Source organism: Perognathus longimembris, chromosome 5, assembly GCF_023159225.1.
Source record: "Perognathus longimembris pacificus isolate PPM17 chromosome 5, ASM2315922v1, whole genome shotgun sequence".
Classification (NCBI taxonomy): domain Eukaryota; kingdom Metazoa; phylum Chordata; class Mammalia; order Rodentia; family Heteromyidae; genus Perognathus; species Perognathus longimembris.
The window spans coordinates 1470574-1497700 of NC_063165.1; the positions used below are offsets into that span (position 1 = coordinate 1470574).

Consider the following 27127-nt stretch of genomic DNA (forward strand, 5'->3'; position numbering starts at 1 on the left):
GCTCTGCCTGTGCTCCCGTAAGCCCATTGCAGGTCATCTTCCATGGTGCGTTGGCTTCTGCCGTAATCACCTGACTCCCTAGCTTGTGTCTGGCAGCCTTGCCCCTTGGGCTATTGAGTCTGCTTTTGTTGACTGTCTTCTTTAGATGATTGGCTGGCTTTTCCTTGCTGAATCATATGTCATATAATCGTTGATTGGATATCAGACATTACAGATTAATACAAGTAGAATTTCCACTGGAAGTGTATCTCTGCTGTCAGGTCGTGTGTGTGTGTGTGTGTGTGTGTGTGTGTGTGTGTGTGTGTGTGTGTGTGTTATGTTGAGTCAGTTGGGGAGTTTTCAGATGCCCGTCATACAGAGGCATCTTCACACATGGTTTGCTTTTCCCTGGTGGGAGGGAGGGTCCTGGGCTCTGATCCCTGGCCTCAGGCCTTGGGTCTCCTGTCTTGGCCTCCAGCAAGCCACTGTGCTGGGGCTGGACAGGGGCTTCTCTGATGTTTTGCTCCTCCTCTGAGACAAACTCCTCTTGGTATTTGTGGGGTGTTGTGAGAGACACGATTCCCCTCCCTCCCTGCTGTGGTGAGCCTTCAGGGTCTGGCATATGCTTTGAGGTCCAGGCCTGTTTCCCACAGAGCCCTCCACCATCACTCCCAGGTGTGAAGAGGGGGCAGTGGGAGGGGGGCTGGGAGGGGAGTGTTGTGGGGGCTACTGCTCTGTGTCCTATGTTCTGTGGAGTTGCCTCAAAATATATGAGGTTGAGAGAGACAGGAGGTACATTAGGAAAGTGGATTTATTTGGTTCACACGGGGAAGGGATGGAACTGGGGCCCAGAGCTTCTTCAGAGGATAGGCAGGAATGGAGTGACCCAGATCATTCTTCTGTCATCTGTGTTCTCTTACTGACATCCAGGGCATGTACCCTCCACCCGCCTCAGGGGAGAAGGTGGGCACCGAGCACGAGTGCTGGGAAGGGCCCGGCTGTGAGCGCGCGCTGGGGAGAGCGGGCCAGGCTCTCCTGCTCAGCAGCAGGTGGGGGTGCTGCAGGAGGCAGGTCTGCAGACCAGGGTGGGGCAGGACGTCGGGCAGCACCCAGAGGACTGGCAGGAGGGGACCATGCACACAGCAGGCCTGCAGCTCCCAGGATCACACACGGAGGATTGGCAGGAAGGAGCCACACACACAGTAGGTCTACAGCTCACAGGAGAGCAGCAGGCCACCTGTAATCTCACAGGAACACACATGGCGGGTCTGCAGCTCATGCAGCAGGACGACTGGCAGGGGATGGACACACAGCAGGACGACTGACAGGGGGTGGATACACAGCAGGATGGCTGGCAGGGACTGGACACACAGCAGGATGATTGGCAGGGACTGGACACCCAGCAGGACGACTGGCAGGGGTTGGGCACACAGCAGGATGATTGGCAGGGGGTGGACACGCAGCAGGACGGCTTGCAGGGTTGGGACACATAGCAGGATGACTGGCAGGGACTGGACACGCAGCAAGCTGGCTGGCAGCCTGAGGAGCAGCTGGTGTGGCACATGGTGGAGGTGGATGGTGTTGGGAGAAGGTGGTAATGTCTGAGCGCCTGCTCTGGGCAGCCTTTATACCCAGCCTGGGTGTCCCAACAACACAGAGCGCAGCTGTGTCTTCTGTGTGGTATTTTTATCTTGTCTTCCCTAACATCTTATTATGTTGGGATGCTGTTTCCTGCATCGACTGCCCCATAAACATTCCCGTGAGGCCAATTTCTCCTTCCATAAACAGGATATCTGGGTTGACTTTGTGGAGGCTTTGTGTTGTTGTTTTTCAGGTCACTACTATGCATGTCACACACCTGTCTTAGCAAAAAGTATACAGTCTCATTTCTTTATTATTCTCATGTTGTGGACGAAGTAATAATTGATTAGTTATTTTGACCTTTTGTTTTGCATAAGGAAAGTTCAATGCAGAAGTTGGCAAGCTATGGTTTATGGACCAAACTTTGCCCCTTGCCTATTTTTATAAATAAAGTTTTATTGGAATACAGCAGGCCCAGGTGTGTGCATGTTGCCAGCAACTACTTTTGCACCATCTTTTTTTTTTTTTTTTTTTTTTTTTGGCCAGTCCTGGGCCTTGGACTCAGGGCCTGAGCACTGTCCCTGGCTTCTTCCCGCTCAAGGCTAGCACTCTGCCACTTGAGCCACAGCGCCGCTTCTGGCCGTTTTTCGGTATATGTGGTGCTGGGGAATCGAACCTAGGGCCTCGTGTATCCGAGGCAGGCACTCTTGCCACTAGGCTATATCCCCAGCCCCTTTTGCACCATCTTGAATAACAAAAATATTTATGTTTGGCCCTTAGCAGAAAGTTAGCTAACTCTACCATATAATAACTGACAAGAATTTTATTTGCTCATGCAACAAACATACTGTGTGCCGCAAGCCCTGCTCTCATGAGCCTTCCTTCAAATGAAGGAAGGAAGGAAAGAAGGAAATAATCCCAGAGAGGGCTGTGTCTTGCCACATAAAATGGATTTGTGGTGGCCAGGGCCGGGCAGGCAGTCTGGGGGATTCTATGAGGAATGGTGTTTATCTGGCCTCGGGTGTGAAGGCCTCCAGGGGCCATTTGTGAAGAACAGAGTGGTCATGGAGAGGACTGCAAGGAAGACACTGCCGCTGGAGCTGGCATCCCGGGCGATGAGAAGCCACGCCCCACGCATGTGTGCAGGAGGGTGGGGTAGACCCAAGAACCAGCTGTCACACTCCTGCGCTGGGGGACCTGGACCGTGTAGTCGGGAGCCACTTGATAGCAATGTTCTCTGGGTGTGCCCAGGCACCTGAGGTTCACACCTGTCAGCCTCACCACTCAGGAGGCTGCACTCAGATGACTGCAGTGTGGAGCAAGCCTGGGGGAAAGAAGCCTGTGGGACTCCATTTCCCACGAACCAACAAAATGCGGGCTTGAAGGTGTGGTTCAAGAGGTAGAGAGCCAGACTTGAGAACACCAGGCCCTGAGTTCAAGCCACATGCCAACACACAAACCAAAAAATAAGACAAGGGCTGGGGATATGGCCTAGTGGCAAGAGTTCCTGCCTCAGATACACGAGGCCCTGGGTTCGATTCCCCAGCACCACATATACAGAAAACGTCCAGAAGCGGTGTTGTGGCTCAAGTGGCAGAGTGCTAGCCTTGAGTGGGAAGAAGCCAGGGACAGTCCTCAGGCCCTGAGTCCAAGGCCCAGGACTGGCCAAAAAAAAAAAAAAAAAAAAAAGACAAAGAGTTACGGAGTGTGTAGATATGCCAGTAGCAATTATGTAGTCTGAAGTAATCTGGGTGAGGAAAAATTAAGAAAAACAAGAGTGCCATTTGAAGCAAAATCATAGTCCAACATACAAACATAGTCAAATAAACTTGGGCAGGCGATGGATGGATAATAACTGAGCCATTAACTTTTTCTTGCCAGTTCTAGGGCTTGAACTCAGGGCCTGGGCACTGTCCCTGGCTTCTTTTTGCTCAAGGCTAGCAGTCTACCTCTTGAGCACCAAATATATATATATATATATATATATATATATATATATATATATATATATATATATACACACATATATGTATATATATATGGTGCTGAGGAGTCGAACACAGGGCAAGCATTGTATGCAAGGCAAGCACACTACCACTAGGCTGCATTCCCAGCCCCCATTAACTACTTTTTTTGAGGCAACACTTTATTTTTTAAACCAAAATAGAGATCCAAGAGTCTCATAAAACATCAACAGGATAAACATAAAGAAAACCACAAGTGACCCCATACTAAGATGGCAGAAACCACAATTACAATGGGAATCCTGAAGGCACAGGAGAAAGGCCGAGGTGGCTGTAGATTCCCGGCGGAGACGGTGAGGTGTGGGTGACAACGTCTGCAAAGCAGGAAAACAAAAATCCTGTGAGCAAGAATCTAAAGATCGCTAGAAGATAAAATGGAAATGTTCATAAAATATAAGTGGAGAGGCTTCCTCATCAGCAGCTTGAGCTATGAGGAGTGCGGACCCAGTGCATCAGGTTGAGCAGGCTTCCGATCCTGTGGACACCAAACCTAGAGAAAGACACCGGACACCAGAACCTTCCGGAGGGCAAGAGGCCTTTTCTCTCTTCCTAATGAGCCTGTAATCAACTGACTGCTTTCCTACGCCTTCTAGATAGAGAAATCCAGTTGGATCTCGTGTGTGTGTGTGTGTGTGTGTGTGTGTGTGTGTGTGTGTGTGTGTGTGTGTGATGTTGATGTTGGAGATCAAATTAAGGGTTTGCACGTGTAAGACAAGTTCTACCACTGAGTGTCACTTGCAAGTAGCTCCCTTTACAAGTGACTTTTTTTCCCAATCCTGGGCCTGGGCACTGTCCTTGAGCTTCTTTGTGTTCAAGGATAGAGTTCCACCACTTAAGCCACAGCTCTACTTCCGGAGTTTTCTGAGTAGTTTATTGGAGATGAGAATCTCACAGACTTTCCTTGCCCAGGCTGGCTTCAGACTGCAGTTCTCAGATCTCAGCCTCCTGAGTAGTTAGGATCACAGGCCTGAGCCACTGCTACCTGGATGACTTTCATAAATAACCCATATTTTTGATTCTTGGAATTCAATAAATAGCACTTCACATGTCCAGGAGAGTTGTGCCGTGGGACCCTCCCTGCTGGTATCTCCCTTTAATCTCCTTGTGTGAGTGCCTGGAGTTTGTGTGGGAGTTATCATGCCAGTTATATTTTAGGTGTAGCTCCTACCAGTTGTCTCTCCAAGCTTGGCTTACCTCACTGGATTTTCTCTAGGTCCATCTGTTTCCCTGTGAATGACAATCTTTCTTAAAAAAAAAAAAAAAAGAAAAAACCTCTTGTTCCCATACCTGGAGTTCATTTACATAAAGATTATTTTATATGGTCAGAGGTGCATAGCATTTTGCCTTTGTGTCCCTCCCTTGATCCCACTGTATGTGAGCAAATGTCATAACTGTATTCTTTCTAATGGCTGTGTGAGAGAAGGAAGATGGCGCCGCCACAGTAGGGAGGCACCCCAACTCGCTCCAACTGAATAGCGAGCTGGGAACTCCAGCACCCAACACCCCATCAAGAACCCAGCAAAACCAGCAGCCAGAAGCAGTGGAGAAATGCAGGAAAACACAAAGGAGTAAAAAAGAAGAGCCAAAAACCTACACGGAGCCGGAGAATCTACGGGGCACCCTCCCCCCACCAGCCAACCCTGGCCCGAATAGGGCCAGGCTGGCAAAGGGGACCCGGCGATCGGCAGACCGACTGCCGGGAGCACAGAGTCCAGACAGCGGGACTCCACGGACACTAGGGAGAGTGCGGACCAAGACATACGGCGATGTTGGCGACGGGAAGTTCGGGTCCACAACAGGAACAGATGGACGCAAGCAGCTGGGGAACCCAGCGCGTCAGAAGGGGAGAGCCAGGGACGCCACCATGACCTTTCGCCAACCCTGAAGGACCAACGGCGGCGCGGGACACACACACAATCCAGGATCAGTGAGTCCCCCATTACCCCCTCCCCCAATGGGAGACCAGCTATCAGAGACCCAAACCCTACAAAGAAGCTAGAGCTCCCTCCCTCCCCCTCCCCACCTTGAGGGAACAAAGAACCCCCAAATCAGGCGGGAAGCTACCATCAGGCGCTGGGATGTCACAGTTTAGCAGGGGAAGGGCGGAGCAGCCCCAAGGCCTCCCAGGAGCCTGAACTGGCCGAATTGGCCCTGCCCGCTTCCCAACAGGGGCCGGGGGACGGCCGGCAGTGCAAGCCCCACCCAAGGTGCCTGGACCTCGCGGACTTTTACAACTAAAATCACAGGCACTGGTGGGCAATACCAACACAGCAGGGACACCTGGGCCTGATCACGTGCCCCCCCCACGCAGCGGAGGCACAGTCTGAGGGTGCTAACCCGGGCCCGGACAGTTGATCCCACTGGGCCCCATACATACCGCCCCCCACAACGGACTCGCGGGAGGGTGCAAGCACAATCCAACAACCCGGGGCTCGCTCTGTTAGGCGTACGCCGCTAAGGTGGATGGGGCCACAGCGCCAGTGCCTGTTGTAGCGGGCGCACAGTGCACAGGTGGGCGGGGCCCCTAGCAACAGCGCCCGCTCTGGTAGGAGTACCCCGCTCAGGTGGGCGGGGCCACAGCGCCTACACAGGAGGGAGGGCAGAGCTATCCATCGGCCCGTGCCCACTCAGTTTGCTGCATTTCGCACAAGTGGGTGGGCTGTACCCCAACAACACCGGCCCAAGAGTGGTCCACACAGGAAGGTGAACTGCCTGAGAGGTGAGCTCCTCTGACCAAGATACAGAGTGGAAAAAAAGAACCAAAGAAGAGATAAGCCTCCACGCCACGCTGAATCAGCGACCAGCAAGCCCCCAACAGGGGCATGCTAGGGTCAGCACAGCACAGCAGCAGGACACTGTCCCGCAGAGAAAGACACAGAACCTACTGGCCCCCAAGTGCAGTGAGGGTGACCACCTCAGCAACAACCGAGAAGGTCACGCTCACCCATTGGGAAGCAAGGTTCAAAGCCAAACCCAGAGCCAGGACACCAGGACACAAGGCTCCCACCGGCGGACCAGCGGGAACCAACACAAAACCCAACCAGAGAAACCACCCACAGATCTCCAGATGCACAAATCACAAAGAAATATAACACAGTTCATCAAAGAGCAAGCCAACTCGCCAGCTCCAAAAAGCAGCACGACTGAAGAGGAGATGGAGAATAAAAAAGCAAATGAGGCCATGTTAAGAGAAATGATGGAAAGCGTCAGAAAACAATTCCAGGAGGTTAGAGTGGAAATCTTGAAGGACATCCAGGAAGCCAAGAAAGAAATGGAAGCAAAAATGGATACAATGCAAGCCTCCTTTAAAGAAGACCTTAACATCCTGATACTTGAAATGCATGAAAAAATAGATTTAAAATACAACTCTTTAAAGGAAGAAATTTCCACAATCAGAGCTGATATGACAACCATAAATAGCTCTCTGACATCCATAAACTCCGCAATTGAATCCACAGCACAAAGAATTGACCATATGGAATCCAGAATCTCTTGCCTGGATGATGAAGCAGCCGACAACAACCAGAAAATTACCACACTCCAAGAAACGGCGAAGCTTCAGGGCAGACTAATCCAGGAACTAATGGACGAAGACAAGAGATATAATCTGTGCATAATTGGAATAGAAGAAGGAGCCGAATACCAGAGCAGAGGGCTCAATCATGTTTTCAATAAAATTATTGCAGAAAACTTACCCAATCTCACAAGGGACCCCATCCAGGTAACCGAAGCCTATAGGACACCTGGCAGGCCAGACCCCAGAAAAAGCCACCCCAAGGCACATAATATTCAAGACTTCAGATCTCAAGATTAAAGAGCAAATTCTGAACTCAGCCAAAGCTAAGAAAGAAATTTTCTAAAATGGGAAGAGGATTCGAATAACAGCAGACCTCTCCACACAAACCTACCAAGCACGAAGTGAGTGGAAGAACACCATCCAAGTACTTCAGGCTAACAATATGCAATCTAGGATCAAATATCCAGAGAAATTGGAGTTCACATTCGAAGGGAAAACCAGATCTTTCCATACCAAAGAGGATCTAAAGGAGTATGTGAATAAAAACCAGCCCTACAGCGAATTCTAAGAGGGGAGCCCCACCCAACAGAGATCATACAAGACACACAGACAGAAACAGAAAGAAACTACAATAGCCAAAGTCCAACAGAAAGAACAGCTCACTAAAGACAAGAAAAAAAAAGAGGAAAAACCAGCCCAACAAGAAAATGGAAGGAGGAAAAACACCCTTATCCTTGATCTCTTTAAATATAAATGGTTTAAACTCTCCGATAAAGAGGAGCAGACTGGCAGAATGGATCTGCAAACAAAAAGTTGACATCTGCTGTCCACAAGAGACCCACCTTACAGCAAGGGACAAAAACAGGATGGAGCAAGATCTACCAAGCAAACGCACCTACCAAAACGGCAGGTGTAGCCATCCTGATTTCAGACAAGCTGGACTTTTCATTAAAAGCAACTCAAAAAGACAAAGAAGGACACTACATATTAATACAAGGAAAAATCCAGAATCAAGACATCACGGTGATAAATGTATACTCACCAAATAAAAGAGGCCCTACATATGTCAAGCAAATTCTCACAGAATTACAGAACAAGATAGACGCAAACACAATCATAGTGGGTGACTTTAATACCCCACTCTCTCCAAGAGACAGATCCAACACCCAGAGGATCAGCAAGGGAGCTGAGGTCCTAAGTAACACCATATCCCAAATGGATCTGACAGACCTATACAGAATCTTCCACCCTACAGAGACCCAATACACCTTATTCTCAGCAGCCGATGGATCATACTCCAAAATAGACCACGTCATAGCCCACACAAAGAACCTCAGCAAATACAAGAGTATTGGCGTAATCCCATGTATTATATCTGATCACAGTGGATTAAAGGTAACCTTCAATAACAATGGTTACTACAGAGGCTATACACATTCTTGGAGGCTAAACCCCACACTGTTATCCAACACTTGGGCCACAGACCAAATTAAAGATGAAATCAACGAATTCATAAGTCACAACGACAATGAAAATACATCACAAAGAAACCTATGGGACACAGCTAAGGCAGTATTGAGGGGCAAGATCATTGCCCTCAGCACGCACATTAAAAGAATGGAAGCAGAGCAGGTGAATAACCTCACGTTGAAACTAAAACAACTGGAGAAACAAGAAATGACAGACTCTAAAACGACTAGGAGGAGAGAGATCACAAAGATTAAAGAAGAGATAAATCTAATGGCTGTGAGAAATCCCGTTGTGTGCAGGCACCACATTTTTTTTGTTTTGTTTTTAAATGACATTTTATTGTGTTCAGTTTTTATAATCTCAAGAATGTGACTTATCTGTGGCCAAGATTTATTTATTTATTTTTCTTTTTTTTATTAATTGGACATAAATTTTTTTACAAGGTGTTGTGCATAGAGGGTGCAGTTACATAGTAGGGCAGTGTGTACATTTCTTATGATATCTTATGACCTGTTTTTCTATCCCTTGTCTAGGTCAGGTTGACATATATGCAATATACAATGTATCAAGAACATATACAGTATTCACAGACTTGGTCTCTACTGTCTCTCTGTCTCCCTTTGTTAACAGTCATATATCAGGGAGATCATGCCCCTTTGTTTTCTGTGTTCTAGGCTTGTCTCACTCAACATTATTTGTTCGAGTTCTGACCATTTCCCTGCGAATAACAGTATTTCACCATTCCTAATCGCTATGTAGTATTCCATTGTGTATAAGTACCATATTTTTTGGATCCATTCGTCTGTGGAGGGGCATCTGGGTTGTTTCCATATTTTAGCTATTGTGAATTGCAGGCACCACATTTTATCGACGCGCTCCTCTGTTGTGGGGCATCTGGGCTGTTTCCATAGCTTGGCTGCTGTGAATGGTGCCGCGATGAACGTGGTGTGCGGTGTCTTCCCCATATCCTGGCTTGGATGTCCAGGGGAGATGCCCAGGCGTGGTGTGGCTGGGTTGTAGGGAAGGTCTGTGTTTAGTTTTTTGAGGAGCCTCTGGACCGCTCTCCAGAGTGGTTGTAGTAGTTTACATCCCCATCGACAGTGCAGCAGAGTTCCTGGACTTTTTAAAGGATGTTTTTATTGTTATTCTAAAGGCGAGTGCATTTTGTAAGTCAGGTGCAGAGCGCATTTCTTTTGGAACAGTGTCGCCTGCTCCTTGCACTCTCAGTTTCCCCTCCTGTCTTTTTTACAAGTCGAGCAGCTCACTTTCCACATGGTGTCCAGTGAGCCCCACAGCCACAGAACTGACTGCTCAGGGTGGCGGACGCACCAGGAATGTTCATACGGGTTCTGGAGTGGTCCCCAAGCACGTGGCCCCCAAGCGTGTGGCCCCCAAGCGCGTGACCCCAAGCGCGTGACCCCGAGCGCGTGGCCCCCGAGCGAGTGGCCCCCGAGCGAGTGGCCGCAGTGTCCTCTGCTGTGAGGCGTGAGCAGCGCCTGGTGCTGCAGGAGGGGCCGGTCAGGGGCCGCTGTGTCCTCCTGGGTGGGCACGGCAGCTCCGGTCTGCGGTTCCCCAGCATTGACCCCAGCTTGGGCCTCCGAGGCCGGAGTGGGCCTCGCCAGGCGGGACGCTGGCCGTTGGAAACCCGGGGCGTACAGCTTGCTGCCGAAGCTGCCACCTCTTTGCCGGCTGCGTGCCTGGCTCCTGGCCTGGCCTGGCCGGTCTGACCACGCAAGCCTCAGCCGCGGGACCACAACCCTCGCTCCCACTCCCGCGTGGGTGCGTGGGGACTGCGACCCTTTCTACCTGCCGTTCCGTCCACGAGATGTCTCCTGTGTTGCGTCTCCTTAACCTCTGAGTGGACAGTGATGTCCGGCGGCCCTGAGTTCTCTGGGGTCCACGGGACTCCCTAGAGCCCCACGCAGGGCACCCATGTGGCGCCCAGTGTACGGGCGGACCAGGCTGAGCCTCTCTCCCCGCAGCCCCCTGCCTGGTGGCCCTCCTGGAAGCCTGTAGAGCCAGCAGCTCAGGACCCCTGCCGCCCGGGCACTCTACGCCCCCCGCGGCTCTGGAGCCCTGATGGGAGCCACTAGGCGGAAACGCCTGGATTTCCCAGGCAGTGTAGCCTGCCCAGTCCAGGCTGGATGTGGCTCAGAGGAAGTGCAGAACATAGAGCGTGGGTGCCCATGCAAATGCTTTATTCGCTGCAGCAACCGGCTCTGGTCACCTGGAAGCGAGTGTGACCCCTCCCCAGGGAGGCTGAGGACAGGGATGATGTGTCACTGTGTCACCATCACGCAGCAGCCGGTGGCCACTGCTCTGGAGAAGGGGACTCCTGGGGCGGGGCCGCGCCCGTCAGCAGCAGGATGTGTGGGGGCAGCAGGCTGGGCGGGAGCAGGCGGGGCGGCACAGCAGGGAGACACAGGAGGCCGCGGGGCGGCAGCAGCTGGGCTGGCAGCAGGGGGCACAGCCGCAGGAGGCGGGCGCCCCGCAGGCCGGCCTGCACACGGGCCTGCACAGCAGGGACACGCTGGAGGACGGCGGGCAGGGCGAGCAGGTGCAGCCACAGGGCTGGCAGCAGCTGGAGGAAGCCCCACTGCACACGGGCCTGCAGCACACGGGCCTGCAGCACATGGGCGTGCAGCACACGGGCCTGCAGCACACAGGTGTGCAGCACACAGGCGTGCAGCACATGGGCGTGCAGCACACTGGCCTGCAGCACACGGGCTCACAGCAGGCTTGCTGGCAGGGCGAGCCGGTGCAGCCGCAGGGCTGGCAGCTAGACTGCGGGCAGCAGCAGGGCGTGCAGCAGCTGGTGCAGACGGACTGGCAGCAGGGGCTGCACACACAGCTGGCCGGGGAGCAGAGGAGGGTCAGGCCGGGGGCGGGGGCGCAGCTGCAGGGCTGGCAGCAGGCAGGGGCGCAGCAGGGCTCGCAGCAGCTCTCTGGGCAGTCGTCCACCTGCCAGGAGGCGTCGGTGCAGGAGTCGCAGGAGCCGGGCAGGCAGACGCGGCTGTCGTAGCTCAGGTCACTAGAGCACAGGGACATGGTGGAGGCGGCTGTGGCGGGCTGGTTCTGGAGGAGGTGCGTGTGCATGTGCGTGTGGGTGTGAGTGTGTGGTGTGTGGCCCGGGCTGTCTGTGGGCTTTTATACCCAGCGTGTTGTCCCTGCGGAGGTTTACAAGCCTCCCTTCCTGGCGGTGCAGCCTCTGGCTGGCCGTGGGCCCTCATTAATGCCGGACACGGGGGCTGGGGGCGCTGCCTCGGACGCCTTCCTCGTCTCCCTTGGGCTCTGTCCACGTCTGTCCTGGGGAACTAGCAGTGCACCCCTCACCTGCGGGGGTGCCCTGCCCCCATCCATCTGGCCTCACGCCCATCCAGAGTTCTCTATTGCCTTAAGCACTTCAAAATGATGAGCATAAGGAAAAATGTGCGCATCTTAGGAAGCACAGCCAGCTGCACAGAGCGAAGGAGGCCGCGCCCTCCCGTGCCGTCTTTGGGCTCCGCTGGAGGAGAGTGTGGGGGAGTAGGGCTCCCTGTGGAGTGGGGCCCCTCTCCAGCTGTGGGTCCTCTCCCCAACCCCTTGCATGTCTATTTTCCTTTTACTCTGGGGCAGACGAGGTGGCTTTTCTTTTGCCAGTCCTGGGCCTTGGACTCAGGGCCTGAGCACTGTCCCTGGCTTCTTTTTGCCCAAGGCTAGCACTCTGCCACTTGAGCCACAGCGCCACTTCTGGCCATTTTCTATATTTGTGGTGCTGGGGAATTGAACCCAGGGCTTCATGTATACGTGGCAGCACTCTACCACTAGACCACATTCCCAGCCCCACCAGGTGGCTTTTTAAAAAAAATTAAATTTTATTGATAAGGTGATGTACAGAGAGGGTATAGTTACATAATAAGGTAGTGAGTACATTTCTTGTCATATTTGTTACACCTTCCATTTTTCTTTCCCTTCCCCAGTTCAAATAAGCATATATACAATGTCCAGTGTACCAGAATCATATACAGTGACCACAGGGGGTACGTCAAAGGAAATTCACCTAGTACATTAAACATAATGACAACAGTAAAATCCTCCTGTTTCCATCTTTTGGAGTTCATTTTGCTTAGCCTCATCTTATATAAACATATGTATGTAGCTGTTGAGCTACTGGTGCTCCTGGCAGGTCTATCCTAGACCTTTTTATGTTTATTTAGTAATTGTTTGGTTTTAGAGACATGATGTAAAGTCGCTGACCAAAACATGTAGAAATACCATTTGAAAAGAAGTTTGGTTTTTTACAGACATGATCTCTACTGTTCTCTCCTCCCCCTCCAACAACCACATATCAGGGAGACCATGTGCCTTTGTCCTCTGTGCTCTAGGCTTGTCTCGCTCAATATTATTCATTCAAGATCTGACCATTTCCCTGTGAATGCCATTATTTTATCATTTCTTTTTTTTGCCATTAAGATTACCTTTATTTTAAGTACACATTAAACAAGAGATTGATTATCTAAAATCAAATGTAACACTTTTGAATGAGACATATTCTAAAATAACTGATTTCAATGACAAATTAAAAATTTACTGAGTAGTCTGATTTCTAAGTTTATCTTGCTGTTAATTTCATTAAGCATATTGACTATTTTTTCAGTAGGCAAACAATTATGTTTACTTTAGAGACAATATTTTTGTTGATTATTCAGTAGAATTCATTATGTTACCTAATATGCACAGAATGGACTTTTCTATGAAATTATGTAGGATGTCATGTTATCTTCTCCATATTAATAACATAGTTGTATTTTCATATGTGCAAGTTAACTTTATGAACAATATTCTTTGTTAGCTCTCTCTACTCTGGTTACTGCTCACCACACAATCTGTGCCTATTTTAAGAATTCTTTTTTAAAAAAATGGATTTACATTCACAAGGCTTTTTATCCTGTTTGGGTTCTCCAATGCAAGCTGAGTTTTCTTCCAGGTGAAAGACATTCCACATCTATTACATTCCTAACATTTTTCACCTGTGTGAATTCTCTTAGGCCTGTTAAAGTGTAAATTTTGCTTGAAAGACTTTCTATTTTACAAGCTTTCTCACCTGTGTGAATTCTATTATACATGCCAAGGTCTGTTCACATTTGTTGTATTCATAAGGTTTCTCTCCTGTGTGTTCTCTGATGAACATGAAGGTCTGTCCCACTTCTAGGTGAAAGAATTTCCTCATTTGTTACATTCGAACTTGCTGCTCTTGGCGGCAGCCTCGAAAATCTGAACTGCCTGGTCCATCATTCCTCCTCCAGGCTGGGAATCGGCTGAAATGATCCCAGGGTATTGCAGACACCAGAAATCTAGGCCATACTGGTAATGATAATATTATCCCATGAGCTCCACGTGCACCCTGGACACGCCATAGATGGTCCTGGGTCTCTAAATACAGAGGTCTGGGGTTGGGTTCCGGGGAGACCTCCTCAGATGACCAGTTGGGCTCCTCAAATGACCTGCAGGTGCAGCTGCCCGGGATGCAGAGCCGGGGCACCGAGCCTGGGACGCGGGAGCTGGGGCGTGGAGCCGGGGCGCAGGAGCCGGGACGCGGGAGCCAGGACGCAGAGCCAGAGCGCGGGAACTGGGACGAGGAGCTGGGATGTGGGAGCCAGGGCGCGGAGCCCGGGCATGGGACCCGGGATGCGGAGCTGGGACGCGGAGCTGGGGCACGGGAGCCGGGACGAGGAGCCGGGATGTGGGAGCCAGGGTGCGGGAGCCGGGCGTGGGAGCTGGGACGCGGAGCCGGGGCGCGGAGCTGGGCCAAAAGGTTTGTTTACATGAGTTCCAGTCATGGGTTTGAACTTGAGGTGTTTTTCTAATGGCTACAGCTCTATTACTTTCGGCTTGCTGGTGGTTAATTAGAGATAAGAGTCTCATGGACTTTCCTGCCCAGGCTGGTTTGCACCAGGATGCTCAGATTTCAAGCTTTTTGTGTAATACTCTTGGTTTCCCATGGGACACTTATCTCCTGGATTGAGTAGATAGGCCATTACAAGGCAGAGGATCTGAACTGGAAAAAAGAAAGAGAGAGGAGAGAGCACCAGGTGGCTTTTGCATGCCTGAAAACCATGAGGCTTCCCCTCCCACCTTGTGGTAGCGTGGCCGGGGACAGCGCTCTGGTTTGGAACAGTCCCTCCTGCAGACAGCCGGGCAGACACCTGCTGTGTGCGCTGGGTCTCTCTCCCTCTCCCCTCCGATCTCCCCCCTCTCTTCTTTCCTCTGTCCTCTCTCTTTTCTCTCCCCTCTCTTCTCTCTTCTTTGCCCTCTTCCCTCCTCTCCCTTCATTTCCCTTCTTTCCCTCCTCTCCCCTCTCTCCTTTCTCTTTGCTTTCTTCTCTCCTCCCCTCCTATCTCCCCTCTCTCTTCTTTCCTCTGTCCTCTCTCCCCTCTCCTCTCCTGCCTGTACCAGTCACTGGTAACTTAGGACTATTATACTAGTAAACTGTTCAAAGCCAGCCCAGACAGAAAAATCCTCAAGACGCATCTCCAATTAACCACCCAAAAGCCAGAAGTGGAGCTGTGGCTCAAGTGGTAGAGCACCAGATGAAGGAAAGTGCCTAGGCTCTGAGTTCAAACCCCAGTACCAGCACAAAACAAGTGAAAAGCAAAACGAACTGTGTGTGTGTGTGTGTGTGTGTGTGTGTGTGCATGTGTGTGTGTGAGAGAGAGTGTGTGTGTGTATGTGTTTTCCTTCTTGGTCTAGGGTCGAGAACCATCGTATTTTGCTTATAGTCTGCGTGTTTATTTCATCTTCTGTGGTTGGGAGGTCGTTGAGGCTTTCGGTGTGAAGACTCCTCTCAGGAAATCTTGTGTTATTTCAGAATAAGATGATGGCTGGGGGCTCCAGCTCCTCTGGGCCTGTTCATTGCCTCTAGGTTCTCTACGCTTACCCTTTGACCTTCCTCCAGAAGATTTTCCTGACTATTCTGCAGTTCACATTCCGATCTTCAGCCACTCCTGGTCCATTGCTTGACTTATTTACTGTCACGTTTTTAATTTCCCAGAGGGATTGCTGTGTTTCTGTCCTGTGATGGGAGTCGAGCATGCCCTCACTCTGTCCTGCGATCCCACTTTGTCCCGTGAACCCCCCCGTTCTGCTACCCCCCATCCCGTGACCCCACTCTGTCTCGCAACTCCACTCTATCCTGTGACCCCCATTCTGTCCCGTGACTGCCCTCTGTTCCGCGACCCCACTCTGTCCTGTGACCCCATTCTGTCCCGCGACCCCACTCTGTCCTGCAACCTCACTCTGTCCTGTGACCATGACCCCATTCTGTTCTGTGACCCCCCTCTGTCCCGTGACCCCATTCTGTCCCACGACCCCCCCCCCGTCCTGTGACCCCGTTCTGTCCCATGGCCCTCCTCTGTCCCATGACCCATTCTGGCGATGGTCTCTAGGCCTGGCAAAGACCCATCCTCTACGGCTGGGTCTTCACAGACCCTGACAGTCAGCCAGGGACTCTGCGGTGCTGGCCAGGCCCGGGGTGCCCCAGCCCGGGGGGAAGCACTGTGGAGGCCTGGGCAGCGAGGCCAGGCCGGGTGTGAGTCTGGGCTGGGAAGGACAAGTGCAGTGCGGATGTCCTGGCTTCCCCATGAAATCCTGGCCTTGGCTCCCTGGTATCTTCCCTGAGGGGGCTGGGACCCCACAGGCTCACAGGGAGCAGGGCCGGAAGGGCTGTCAGTGCCCCCATAGACCTCCCCCTCCCCCTTTGCACCAAGTTGAGGCCAGGACCAAAGGTGGGGTGAGACAGCAGCTTTATTAGGACTGAGGGGGTGCCAGTGGGGAGCGGGGCTGGCGGGTGCAGGGTGGTCGTGACTCCAGGGTGGCGAGAGCGGCTGTGGGGAGCCCACTCCATGGGGAGGAGATTAGGGAGCAGCCGGATCCCAAGCTAGCTGCACCAGGGAATGCCAGGGGCTCCTGAGGGAGAGTGTGCTGTGCCCTGTGACTGGCAGGTGAGAGGGGTGGACAGTGGAGCAGCCCTGTGGTGAGGACAGGGCTGAGGGGAGACTTGGGTGCTCAGCAGCTGCACTGCTGGCCGGAGGAGCTGCTGCTGCAGGCCGGGCGAGAACAGGCAGGGCGGCACAGCAGGGAGACACAGGAGGCTGCGGGGCGGCAGCAGCTGGGCTGGCAGCAGGAGGCGCAACCACAGGAGGCGGGCACCCCGCAAGCCGGCCTGCACACGGGCCTGCACAGCAGGGACACGCTGGAGGATGGCTGGCAGGGCGAGCAGGCACAGATGCAGGGCTGGTAGCTAGACGGCGGGCAGCAGCAGGGTGTGCAGCAGCTGGTGCAGACGGACTGGCAGCAGCTGGAGGAAGCCCCACCGCACACGGGCGTACAGCACACGGGCATGCAGCACATGGGTGTGCAGCACACGGGTGTGCAGCACACGGGCTTACAGCACATGGGCTCACAGCAGGTCTGTTGGCAGGGCGAGCCGGTGCAGCCACAGGGCTGGCAGCTAGACTGCGGGCAGCAGCAGGGTGTGCAGCAGCTGGTGCAGACTGACTGGCAGCAGGGGCTGCACACACAGCTGGCCGGGGAGCAGAGGAGGGTCAGGCTGGGGGCGGGGGCGCAGCCACAAGGCTGGCAGCAGGCAGGGGTGCAGCAGGGCTCGCAGCAGCTCTCTGGGCAGTCGTCCACCTGCCAGGAGGCATTGGTGCAGGCGTCGGAGCAGACGGACATGGTGGAGGCGGCCATGGCGGGCTGGGCTGGGCTGGGCTGGGAGGAGGAGGTGAGGGGGTGAGTTGGGTGTGAATGTGGGGTGAATGTGGGGTGCCCACACTCCTGGGCTTTTATTCACCTGCAGTGTGTTTCCCTGTCCAGAGCCCACCGCGCCCTTCCGTTTCCGTGTTGCTGTTGGCGCACGAGGACCTTCATTAGGGCACAGCTCATAAACTTCCTTGTTGCTGAGGACTGCAGACCTATGTGTGGCTCTGCAGGACATCAGGGGGCACTTGGGGACAGGTGGCCATGGCTGGCCACACCCTCCACCAGTACATCACCAGGGTGTCTGGCTGGGCTCCTGGCCTGGGACGCACTCTGTCCCGAGCCTGTGGGCCGGGGCCTCTGGGTGGTCAGATGGGCAGAGCTGCCTGTCTACACCACAGTATCTGAAGGACGGGCCCTCCTGGGGCTGTGGGTGACCAGGGCCCAGCGCTGGTGAGGGCACTGGCCTAGGCCTCTCCCTGGGGAGGATGCCAGCGCCCACCCTGGCCTGGCCCCCAGGGAGCGGGCTGGTTAGTGCCACACCCAGACTCATGGAGGCACTGAGTCTGCACTTCCTCTCCCAACCAGCGTTCACTGGCGTCCACATCCCCTGCCCAGGAGAGGCGGCCAGGGTTGGGGGGGGCACAGCCTGGTGGAGGGGGTGTGGACACCCGGAGATGCCAGAGGACACCTGTGGTCCGCTGGGCAGAGGCCCTGGACCAAAATGGGCATCACACACGTGCCCTCGACGCCATGACCTTCCCAGCGTGGCCTGAAGGGGGATGAGCAGGAGCCCTGCTGCAGCGTCCTCTCGGCTTGTGGGGGTGCAGGCGAGAAGGTGCTCTGGCCAGAGGCCCTACCTGGGGGCAGCAGAGGGCGAGGGTCAGAACCCCGCTCACAGCCCCCCGGCCAGAATGCCTGCCATGACCCGAGCGGGACCCACAGGGCCTACGTGCACAGCTGACTGCGGGGTCCATTCCGAGGCCAGCCGCGCCAGGGAGGGCAGTACACAGGCAGCTGGCTCGGGGCCCTTGGGAGACGGGGGGCCTCATTTGTCTGCTGTCTGTCACCCAACATGCTTTCAAGTGCACCCAGTGTGGTACTGTGGGTGGGAGCTTCTTCCTTTCTGAGAATGATCCCTCCACGTGGACAGCTGGCCCCCTGGGGATCCATGAATCCACTGCGGGGCGCCTGTGCTTCTCTGTGGTGAGCGTAACTTGTGTGCTGTGAGCGTTGGTGCACGGTTTTGTTGGCACAATTCTTCCCTCTTCCTTTGGGTGGCATTGTGTGTGATTCTGTGTCCGGCAGTTGAGGGGCCGCCACACAGCTGCGGGGGGGGGGCGTCTGCTCCGTCCCCCGCCTGCCGCTGCTTACACAGGGTCTCGTGGACTTCTGTTTGCTCAGCCGGGTCCCACACCATGACCGCGGTCTCTCAGGTAGCAAGGGCTGCAGATGGGAGACCGACGCCCAGCCAAGATTCTTCATGCTTTCTGCATGTTAGATCTCTGGGTTTTCTCACATTCTGTGGATTATCGTCTCATTTCTTGATTTGTTTTCTGGTGCACAAAACATATTGGATTTGGCTGAAGTCTGACTTGCCTACTGTTTTATCTTTTGTGTCCTAGCTAAGTAATCACCGTCAAGTCTGTTGGGGGGCTCTGGACCCCCTTTCCCCCTATTTCCCGGGGGAATGCCTGATCCCAAACTATGAAAGAACACTCGGCTTTTATTCCTCCCGCCGGCAGAAGGAACAAAGCGTGTTCTTATGGATTACGCTAAACTGAGGAAAGGTTGCCTACACCCCCCTTCCCCCCCCCCCCCCGCCGTCCCCTCACATGTCAGAAATAGCGGCGGAGAGAGAGGCATCAGGGAGACAATTCGATGGTCCATACATCTCAGGATTTAATTGGGGGAGGGTTTATATAACGGTAATGGCGGGAAAGGAGGGGGACTGGCCAAAGGGTCAGTTATAGGCTAAAGACCATGTCCGTCATGGTGATGTCACGAACGTCCTCTATGGGCGGAGATTACAATCCCCCAAGGGCCAAGCCTCTGCCATTAAACATGCGGCTGAGCCGAGAGGCAGGGACCGCTTGCTTCTCTTCCAGTTGAGGCCGGAAGGTGGGAGGGGCTCCCTCCCACACTGCCCCAGGGCAGGGGAAAGGGCAGCATGAATCCCTAACATCTGCTCTTGTTTTGCTTTTTAAATTAGCAGGGGATGCTGTAAACATATAGCACATATGTAGGCATAAGGCAAATGCTGACATATATATATATATATATATATATATATATATATATATATATATATATATATATATATATATATATGGCCTCTTCCACAAAGGGAAGGGGTAGGTAAAGTGGCCATCCGTTTGGCTCTGTCCAGAGAGGTCGGAGTCCTTAGCCGGTTTCTGCGCCAAGTGCAGACATCATCCCTCTTTTGGCGGTGAGGTAGAAGCAGGCTGAAGCTCTGGCATCTCTGCTAGTTCACAGTAGCTGGTAACTTAAGCACATGTGGTTAGTAAAACATTCCTTCTTTCGTAAACATTGAAGCGCAGGAGCTAAACCTTTGCGCTTACTTTTTTCAAAACATTTCTATCATGAAACATTGGGGTTGAGTGTCAAAACCCTCAGCTCCTATTTTGTAAACATTATCACAAATATCAAGATAAGGTGTCAGAACCCTCAGCTCAGATTTCCTTTCCAACGGGACTCCCCAAGTCTAGCAGCAGGGGGAGAGGAAAGGAAGAAACACGGTGTAAGATTTCTTTAGTTTTTGTGCGACGCTGTGGGCAGTATCACCATGGCAAAACATTGCACCATGAGACGCTCAAGAATCTAGAAAGCAAACAAGGAAAGGAAGCTTGGTTGCCTCCTACCAACCTCCTGCTGTATGCAGTCAGGCTTTCCATATTCCCATGGAAGAGCAGAAGAAGTCCAACATGGTCCTTGTTTTCCTGGAGAGAAAGCAACAAGACATTTCTCCAGAGCAGGTGCTCTGGGTTTAGTTTTCCAATCTGGAAAACCATATGCAAGGCTCCATCCCACACTGATTTGGGATGATTTAAATTTTTTAAAAGATATTTAATATAAGCATAACTATCCTTAATTAATCCTGGGGGCTACCCCCCCTTTTGTTTTTTAAAATTGTGACACCGGTGGTCACCAGGCTGGGCTGGGGATATGGGTGAAAGTCTTTTTTTCTGTAGCTACTTCCTGCTGAAAGGGGGCGACGTAATCAAGGGCCCCTGGTCAGCCCCTGGCACCGTCCAGTGTGGCTGGCAAAAGTTCCCATCATTACCACGAGAATGCTCACTAGGGCCAGAGGGTGCCATGGTCTCCTCTGGCTAACTCCTGCACCTTGGGCATACCCAGAAGTTTCCAGGGCTGGGGCCTCCAGGGTTCAGGTCTGTGTTAGGGTGACGGCTATAAACGGCAAGTTCCTAGGTGGTGATCTCAGCAAGAGATTTTATTCTGTTAAAAGAGACTTTTGAAAAGGTCAGGCAAAGTATTGACAAGTTCTCAGAGCTGGTTGGCATGAATGACATAAAATATATCCTGGGCATAAGCCAGAAAAGTTCCATTTGGAGCATAAACCCAATTGTAAAATGAACAGGTAAGGAGGAATGTGTTTAGTGATAGAAAACCGGTTTGACGAGACAGTCAGAGGCAAAAAATAAATATATGTATATACATATATACAACTGGCAGAAAAAAAAGGAAAATGGACAGTTATTATTTCACTCGATTTCCCGGCTCTGATCCATTTTGAAAGGGTGAGACAAGACAGCACTGTTTAGGATATGACACCATTCTCTTCTCACTCCACTCCACATTCCCGTCTCATTGACTGGCTAAGTCCCAGGAGTTCCAGTGCTTGTTGATGGGATGGCATGCTCCCATCCACATTTACGGGTTTTGAACTTGGGTCCTGAGCACTTCTGTTCGAGGCTGTGGTCAGCCTGGGCTGTGGCTGGCCTGGGCTGTGGTCAGCCTGGGCTGTGGCTGGCCTGGGCTGTGGCTGTGGTCAGCCTGGGCTGTGGTCAGCCTGGGCTGTGGCTGGCCTGGGCTGTGGTCGGCCTGGGCTGTGGCTGGCCTGGGCTGTGGCTGTGGCTGGCCTGGGCTGTGGCTGGCCTGGGCTGTGGCTGTGGTCAGCCTGGGCTGTGGCTGTGGTCAGCCTGGGCTGTGGCTGGCCTGTGCTGTGGTCAGCCTGGGCTGTGGTCGGCCTGGCCTGGGCTGTGGCTGGCCTGGGCTGTGGTCAGCCTGGGCTGTGGCTGGCCTGGGCTGTAGTCGGCCTGTGCTGTGGTCGGCCTGGGCTGTGGTCGGCCTGGGCTGTGGCTGGCCTGGGCTGTGGCTGGCCTGGGCTGTGGCTGTGGTCAGCCTGGGCTGTGGTCAGCCTGGGCTGTGGCTGGCCTGGGCTGTGGTCGGCCTGGGCTGTGGCTGGCCTGGGCTGTGGCTGTGGCTGGCCTGGGCTGTGGCTGGCCTGGGCTGTGGCTGTGGTCAGCCTGGGCTGTGGCTGTGGTCAGCCTGGGCTGTGGCTGGCCTGTGCTGTGGTCAGCCGGGGCTGTGGTCGGCCTGGCCTGGGCTGTGGCTGGCCTGGGCTGTGGTCAGCCTGGGCTGTGGCTGGCCTGGGCTGTAGTCGGCCTGTGCTGTGGTCGGCCTGGGCTGTGGTCGGCCTGGGCTGTGGCTGGCCTGGGCTGTGGCTGGCCTGGGCTGTGGCTGTGGTCAGCCTGGGCTGTGGTCAGCCTGGGCTGTGGCTGGCCTGTGCTGTGGTCAGCCTGGGCTGTGGTCGGCCTGGGCTGTGGCTGGCCTGGGCTGTGGCTGGCCTGGGCTGTGGCTGTGGTCAGCCTGGGCTGTGGTCGGCCTGAGCTGTGGCTGTGGCTGGCCTGGCCTGGGCTGTTGCCGGCCTGGGCTGTGGTCGGCCTGAGCTGTGGCTGTGGCTGGCCTGGCCTGGGCTGTGGTCGGCCTGGGCTGTGGTCGGCCTGGGCTGTGGCTGGCCTGGGCTGTGGCTGTGGTCAGCCTGGGCTGTGGTCGGCCTGGGCTGTGGCTGGCCTGGCCTGTGGCTGGCCTGGCCTGTGGCTGGCCTGGGCTGTGGTCAGCCTGGGCTGTAGTCGGTCTGGGCTGTGGTCGGCCTGGGCTGTGGCTGTGGTCAGCCTGGGCTGTGGCTGTGGTCAGCCTGGGCTGTGGTTGGCCTGGGCTGTAGTTGGCCTGGGCTGTGGTCGGCCTGGGCTGTGGCTGGCCTGGGCTGTGGCCGGCCTGGGCTGTGGTCGGCCTGGGCTGTGGCTGGCCTGGGCTGTGGCTGTGGCTGGCCTGGCCTGGGCTGTGGCTAGCCTGGGCTGTAGTCAGCCTGGGCTGTGGTCGGCCTGGGCTGTGGCTGTGGCTGGCCTGGCCTGGGCTGTGGCTGGCCTGGGCTGTGGTCGGCCTGGGCTGTGGTCAGCCTGGGCTGTGGTCGGCCTGGGCTGTGGTCGGCCTGGGCTGTGGCTGGCCTGGGCTGTAGCTGGCCTGTTCTGTGGTCATCCTGGGCTGTGGCTGGCCTGGGCTGTGGTCAGCCAGGGCCATGGCCAGCCTTCGTGTCCTGTCTCCCCAGGGTCAGGACACCATCAGGCACGGTGTGTGGCATGTTTTCTATGCCTTTGAACCTCTCTTCTTTTCCTGTAGGCATGCCAGTGATTTTTCCTTCTTGGCAGTGCTGGGGTTTGAACTCACAGCCTCATGCTTGCCAGGCAGGCACTCTGCCACTGGAGTCACGCTTGAGTCCTTTGTGTGTGTCGTCATTTTTCAAACCGGGTCCTGCTCCTTGGCCTGACACAACCTGGGTTCTGAGGCCCCCACGTTTGTCCCCCACTTAGCTGCGATCGCAGCACACCCCGTGTCCAGCTGTCCATTGGTGGAGATGGAAGCCTGGCTAACCTTGTGCTCAGGCTGCCCTGGAGCCTCCTGCGTAGCTGGGATTATAGGTGTGAGCCACTTCCCCTGGAGAGATGTTTAATCTTTTAATGCGGTCCCCAAACTCTTGGATGCTGCCATTCTTTCTTCGTTTTAATTTGTTTCTGTCTGGATGTGATATTACAAAGACTTGTCTTTAAGCCCTGATAGTCCTTTTTTTTTTTTTTTTTTTTTTGTACTGGGGATTGAATCCAGGACGTTGCACTTGGTAGGCAAGTGCTTTGCCTCTGAGCTCCATCCCAGCCCAAGCCCTGATATTCTTTACTTTGTTTTATCTAGTTTGTTATTCAGACCCTTAAGATCTGATTTTCAGACCTCTTCATTTCTAATATTTCTAGTTGATTATTTTTTAATCTATCTCTTTATTGCTATTTTCATTCATGTCCCCTGCTCTCTTCCCAACATACCTGTCTGTATTCTCTTGGAGTTCCCTGAGCTTTCTTTAAAAACAAAACAAACACGATTCTTTTGAACTACCAGGCATTTCTACCTCATTATCTTTGTCACCTGTGATTCCAAACCCCGGACTTTGAGAAGTGTCACGGTGCCACCTCTGTCCCGCGTGGAGCTTGTGTTGTCCGGCAGAGGGGCGGGCTATCAGAGGCACCCTCGGTGCTGATTTCCCTTGCAGTGTGGAGTACATTTACACCGGGGCCACGGGGGAGCCCCCCTTCCTCCCTCCCCCACCCCCCTCCCGCGGTGGCTCCTCCACAATGGCTCGTGTTCTTGGCCACCATGGGCTGCAGCAGAGCCGCAAGGCCCCTGACTCTGTGGGCCCAGAGGGGAGCGTGGCCAGGCTCTGAGGTGCTTCTACATCAAGTCACGCTGCTGTTCAAGGCCAGCCTCTGGCGTGCCGAGCGTGAGGTGTACACAGGGTGCACACTCGCTTGCTGCAAGCGAAGGTGACAGCGGGGTGACCGGGCAGCCCCATGGCTGGCATGCTGGGGCCCTAACAGCACAACGGGGACAGCCCTGAGGTCCCGTGGCCCCTGCCAAGCCACATGAAGGGCAAGGCTACAGTGAGCAGAGGACCTCGTGAAGACGCCCCCCCAGCCTGCCCACTGCCACCCACCGGCTGTGGGGGAGCAGCCCCCCCCCATCTGGAAGAGGCGCTGAGTAGCCTGGACCTCAGAGCCCTGGGGAAATCGGCCCCAGCAGCCCGGGTCTGTCTGGCGAGGTCCGGAGCCCTAATGGTCACTCCCTCCTTGCTGTCAGTGTCACAGCACAGAGACCGGGCTGAGAATGAGTTTATTGCAGTTGCGGGGGAGGGGTGGGGGGGTGGAAATCAGGTCATGTGACAAGAGGGTGGACAGAGTGGGGGTGGTGACTCAGGGGGCAGCATGCCTCATCCGAGCAAGGAGGGCCAGCTCGGTCAGCACAGCGGACAGGGCACCCCAACCGCAGGAGGCAGCCTCTGCCCAGTCAGGAGCAGGGTGAAAGTCTCTGAGAGGGCGCAGCCAGGATCTGTGATCATGGCCCGCTGTGCCCGTCAGCAGCAGGTTGTGTGGGGGCAGCAGGCTGGGTGGGAGCAGGCGGGGCGGCACAGCAGGGAGACACAGGAGGCCGCGGGGCGGCAGCAGCTGGGCTGGCAGCAGGGGGCGCAGCCGCAGGAGGTGGGCACCCCGCAGGCCGGCCTGCACACGGGCCTACACAGCAGGGACACGCTGGAGGACGGTGGGCAGGGCGGGCAGGTGCAGCCGCAGGGCTGGCAGCAGCCGGAGGAAGCCCCACCGCACACGGGCGTGCAGCACACGGGCCTGCAGCACACGGGCTCACAGCACACCAGCATGCAGCACACAGGCACACAGCAGGCCTGCTGGCAGGGCGAGCCGGTGCAGCCACAGGGCTGGCAGCTAGACTGTGCGCAGCAGCAGGGCGTGCAGCAGCTGGTGCAGATGGACTGGCAGCAGGGGCTGCACACACAGCTGGCCGGGGAGCAGAGGAGGGTCAGGCCGGGGGCGGGGGCGCAGCCACGGGGCTGGCAGCTGCCAGGGGCACAGCAGGGCTCACAGTAGGCCTCCTGGCAATCGTCCCTCTTCCAGGAGGAGCTGGTGCAGGCACTTGGGGAGCAGGCCCGGCTACCGCAGTGGCTGGAGCTGACGGACAGGGCCGACACAGCAATGACACATGTCCTTGAGCAGCAGGGGTCAGCCATGCCGTGACGTGACGGGGCCTGGTGTGTATGTGTGTGTGTGAGTGTGAGTGAGTGTGAGTGTATGTGGGATGCTCTGGGCTCCCAGGTTTTATACCCTGCCTGGTGTTTTCCTGGCAGGAATCCCGCTGTCTTCCGGTTCCTGGTTGCTCACACCGTCTGCCCCGCCAGTGCTGGTCTGGCAGGTGGATTCTGAGCCGGTTTCCAGGTGTGGCTGGCTGGGCGGTGCTGCAGCTGGGCGGCACCTGTGCAGGGTGGAGGCCGAGCTGCTGGGCTGGGAGGGGAGCAGCTCTGCCTCCCGTCTCCGTGGCTCAGCTTTTCCTTCGGGGATGCAGGCTCCGGCAGGGGACCCCAGCTGTCCTGGCACCTGGTCAGGGGAACCCGGAGTCTTTCCCAGGATTTCCCCCCGCCCCCCAGAAGCCAGCTCCTGCCCCTGGGGTCGCAGTCACGTTGTTGTCATTGCATCTTCTCACATTGTTGACAGCCAAGTCTGCGCAGGAAGCCCGTTTCATTCTTCACCTGTTCCTGTGGGGTTGGCTTGTGTTTTCTCCCCTTCTGTTTGTTTTCTTACTGTCCTGTGTATGTTGTGTTGAGGCCTGCTCATCCCAAGCTCCCCGTGGCTCGCTCAGTGTTTGTAAACATCTCCCCTGCTCTTCCGCAGGCTCTGCTGCCTCCCTCCCTTCCTGCTCCCCGCAGGGCTGGTCCTGGGATCCCCTCCACCACAGTTGGAGCCCAGTACAGATCCCGCTGGCCCCTGCCTCAGCCTCCCGGAGCTGGGATGATAGCGGTGCACCGCCACACCTGACCTTCCTGAACTGTGGCCTTTGGGTTTGTCTCCCTCCCTCTCCTGTGGCACACGCATGCATTTTAGATCCCTCGTGTTGTTCTTTCTGCATGAATATCCTTATTTTGGTGGAGCACAACATGGGCATGGGTCACAGAAAATATATTTTGAGGGGCAGCATGAGTGAAAAGGAGATTTTTCTGCCTTACACGTGGTCAGCAGTTCAGCAGGGGGTAAACGTGTGTGCTGGTGATGTTCTTCCTCCTGATACTCTCGTGTGGGTGTGGACGTCTCCGGGCTCTTGCTGGTGGCTTTTGTGGCATTTCTGAGCTCACCCTTCCTTACCAAGGTGGAGGTGCTGATCTACTTTTTCTCCCTAGTCATGAGTTCAGCCTGTTCCACATGGCCCTTGGCTGTGGCCCCTTTGCACCACAGAATTTCCGTGGGGTACATCCACGTGGCTGCAAGTGCCAGTGACTCCTTTTCCCCTATATCCTGTTATTTATGTATATGTATTTCCTTGTTCTATCAAGCCGTCCATCTCCCCATCCACCCTCCATCCATCCTGTGCGTGACCTGTTACAGAAAATCCTGTGGCATCTCATTCATCCTTAGTGACACCATTTCCATCCCTCCTGGGTTTCGGCTAAAAGCAGTAATTCTGCTATGGAAATCCATATGTACTTTTGGAGGCTGCGTTAACTCCTTTGTGATGCACCCAAAATGGAACACATAGATGCATACAAGAATAACTAACATCCAGATGGCTGTCTGGCTGGCTGGCTGACTGTCTCTGTTCCTGTATTTGTTCAAGTGTTTTGAGCATTTTATTTATTTAAATGTGTGGCTAGTCTCTTCTGTGAATCGGATCAAAGCCATGTGACTTTTTGTCGGGCCTTGTTACCTCCTGTGTAGTCCCCTTTCACCCTCGAGTG

General features: G+C 54.5%; 4 protein-coding genes across 8 annotated transcripts; all 4 read right to left on the bottom strand.

Annotated features, from left to right (window-relative positions):
- Nucleotides 1-1018: 1018 nt before the first annotated feature.
- LOC125351406 (keratin-associated protein 12-1-like) lies at nt 1019-1543 on the bottom strand. Of its 5 annotated transcripts, none has more exons than XM_048346136.1 (2): nt 1482-1543; nt 1019-1340 (listed from the first exon to the last, which is right to left on the bottom strand). In XM_048346136.1, the coding sequence occupies exons 1-2, from the start codon at nt 1541-1543 to the stop codon at nt 1019-1021; spliced, it is 384 nt and encodes a 127-aa protein (XP_048202093.1). The 5 variants fall into 5 exon arrangements, with proteins under 5 accessions (XP_048202093.1, XP_048202092.1, XP_048202096.1 ...); XM_048346135.1 differs by having other exon boundaries at nt 1019-1370; XM_048346139.1 differs by having other exon boundaries at nt 1019-1270; nt 1469-1543.
- Nucleotides 1544-10926: 9383 nt separating this feature from the next.
- On the bottom strand, nt 10927-11619 carry LOC125351577 (keratin-associated protein 10-12-like). The gene has a single exon (XM_048346432.1). It carries the CDS (start codon nt 11617-11619, stop codon nt 10927-10929), a length of 693 nt encoding a protein of 230 aa, XP_048202389.1.
- Nucleotides 11620-16614: 4995 nt separating this feature from the next.
- LOC125351396 (keratin-associated protein 10-3-like) lies at nt 16615-17298 on the bottom strand. Its single transcript, XM_048346106.1, has one exon. The coding sequence runs from the start codon at nt 17296-17298 to the stop codon at nt 16615-16617; it is 684 nt and encodes a 227-aa protein (XP_048202063.1).
- Nucleotides 17299-24745: 7447 nt separating this feature from the next.
- Nucleotides 24746-25466, bottom strand: LOC125351578 (keratin-associated protein 10-8-like). Its single transcript, XM_048346434.1, has one exon. The coding sequence runs from the start codon at nt 25409-25411 to the stop codon at nt 24746-24748; it is 666 nt and encodes a 221-aa protein (XP_048202391.1). The 5' UTR covers nt 25412-25466.
- Between the last annotated feature and the right edge of the window lie 1661 nt (nt 25467-27127).

What these genes read in the sequence shown, in the direction of transcription:
- LOC125351406 (XM_048346135.1), bottom strand. Translation starts at nt 1,543, where the DNA reads ATGTGCCACACCAGCTGCTCCTCAGGCTGCCAGCCAGCTTGCTGCGTG. An exon ending in TGCGTGTCCAGTCCCTGCCA is followed by an intron (nt 1,371 to 1,481) that starts GTCATCCTGCTA and finishes CTGGGTGTCCAG; the next exon opens with TCCCTGCCAATCATCCTGCT.
- LOC125351578 (XM_048346434.1), bottom strand. Translation starts at nt 25,411, where the DNA reads ATGGCTGACCCCTGCTGCTCAAGGACATGTGTCATTGCTGTGTCGGCC.
- LOC125351577 (XM_048346432.1), bottom strand. Translation starts at nt 11,619, where the DNA reads ATGTCCCTGTGCTCTAGTGACCTGAGCTACGACAGCCGCGTCTGCCTG.
- LOC125351396 (XM_048346106.1), bottom strand. Translation starts at nt 17,298, where the DNA reads ATGGCCGCCTCCACCATGTCCGTCTGCTCCGACGCCTGCACCAATGCC.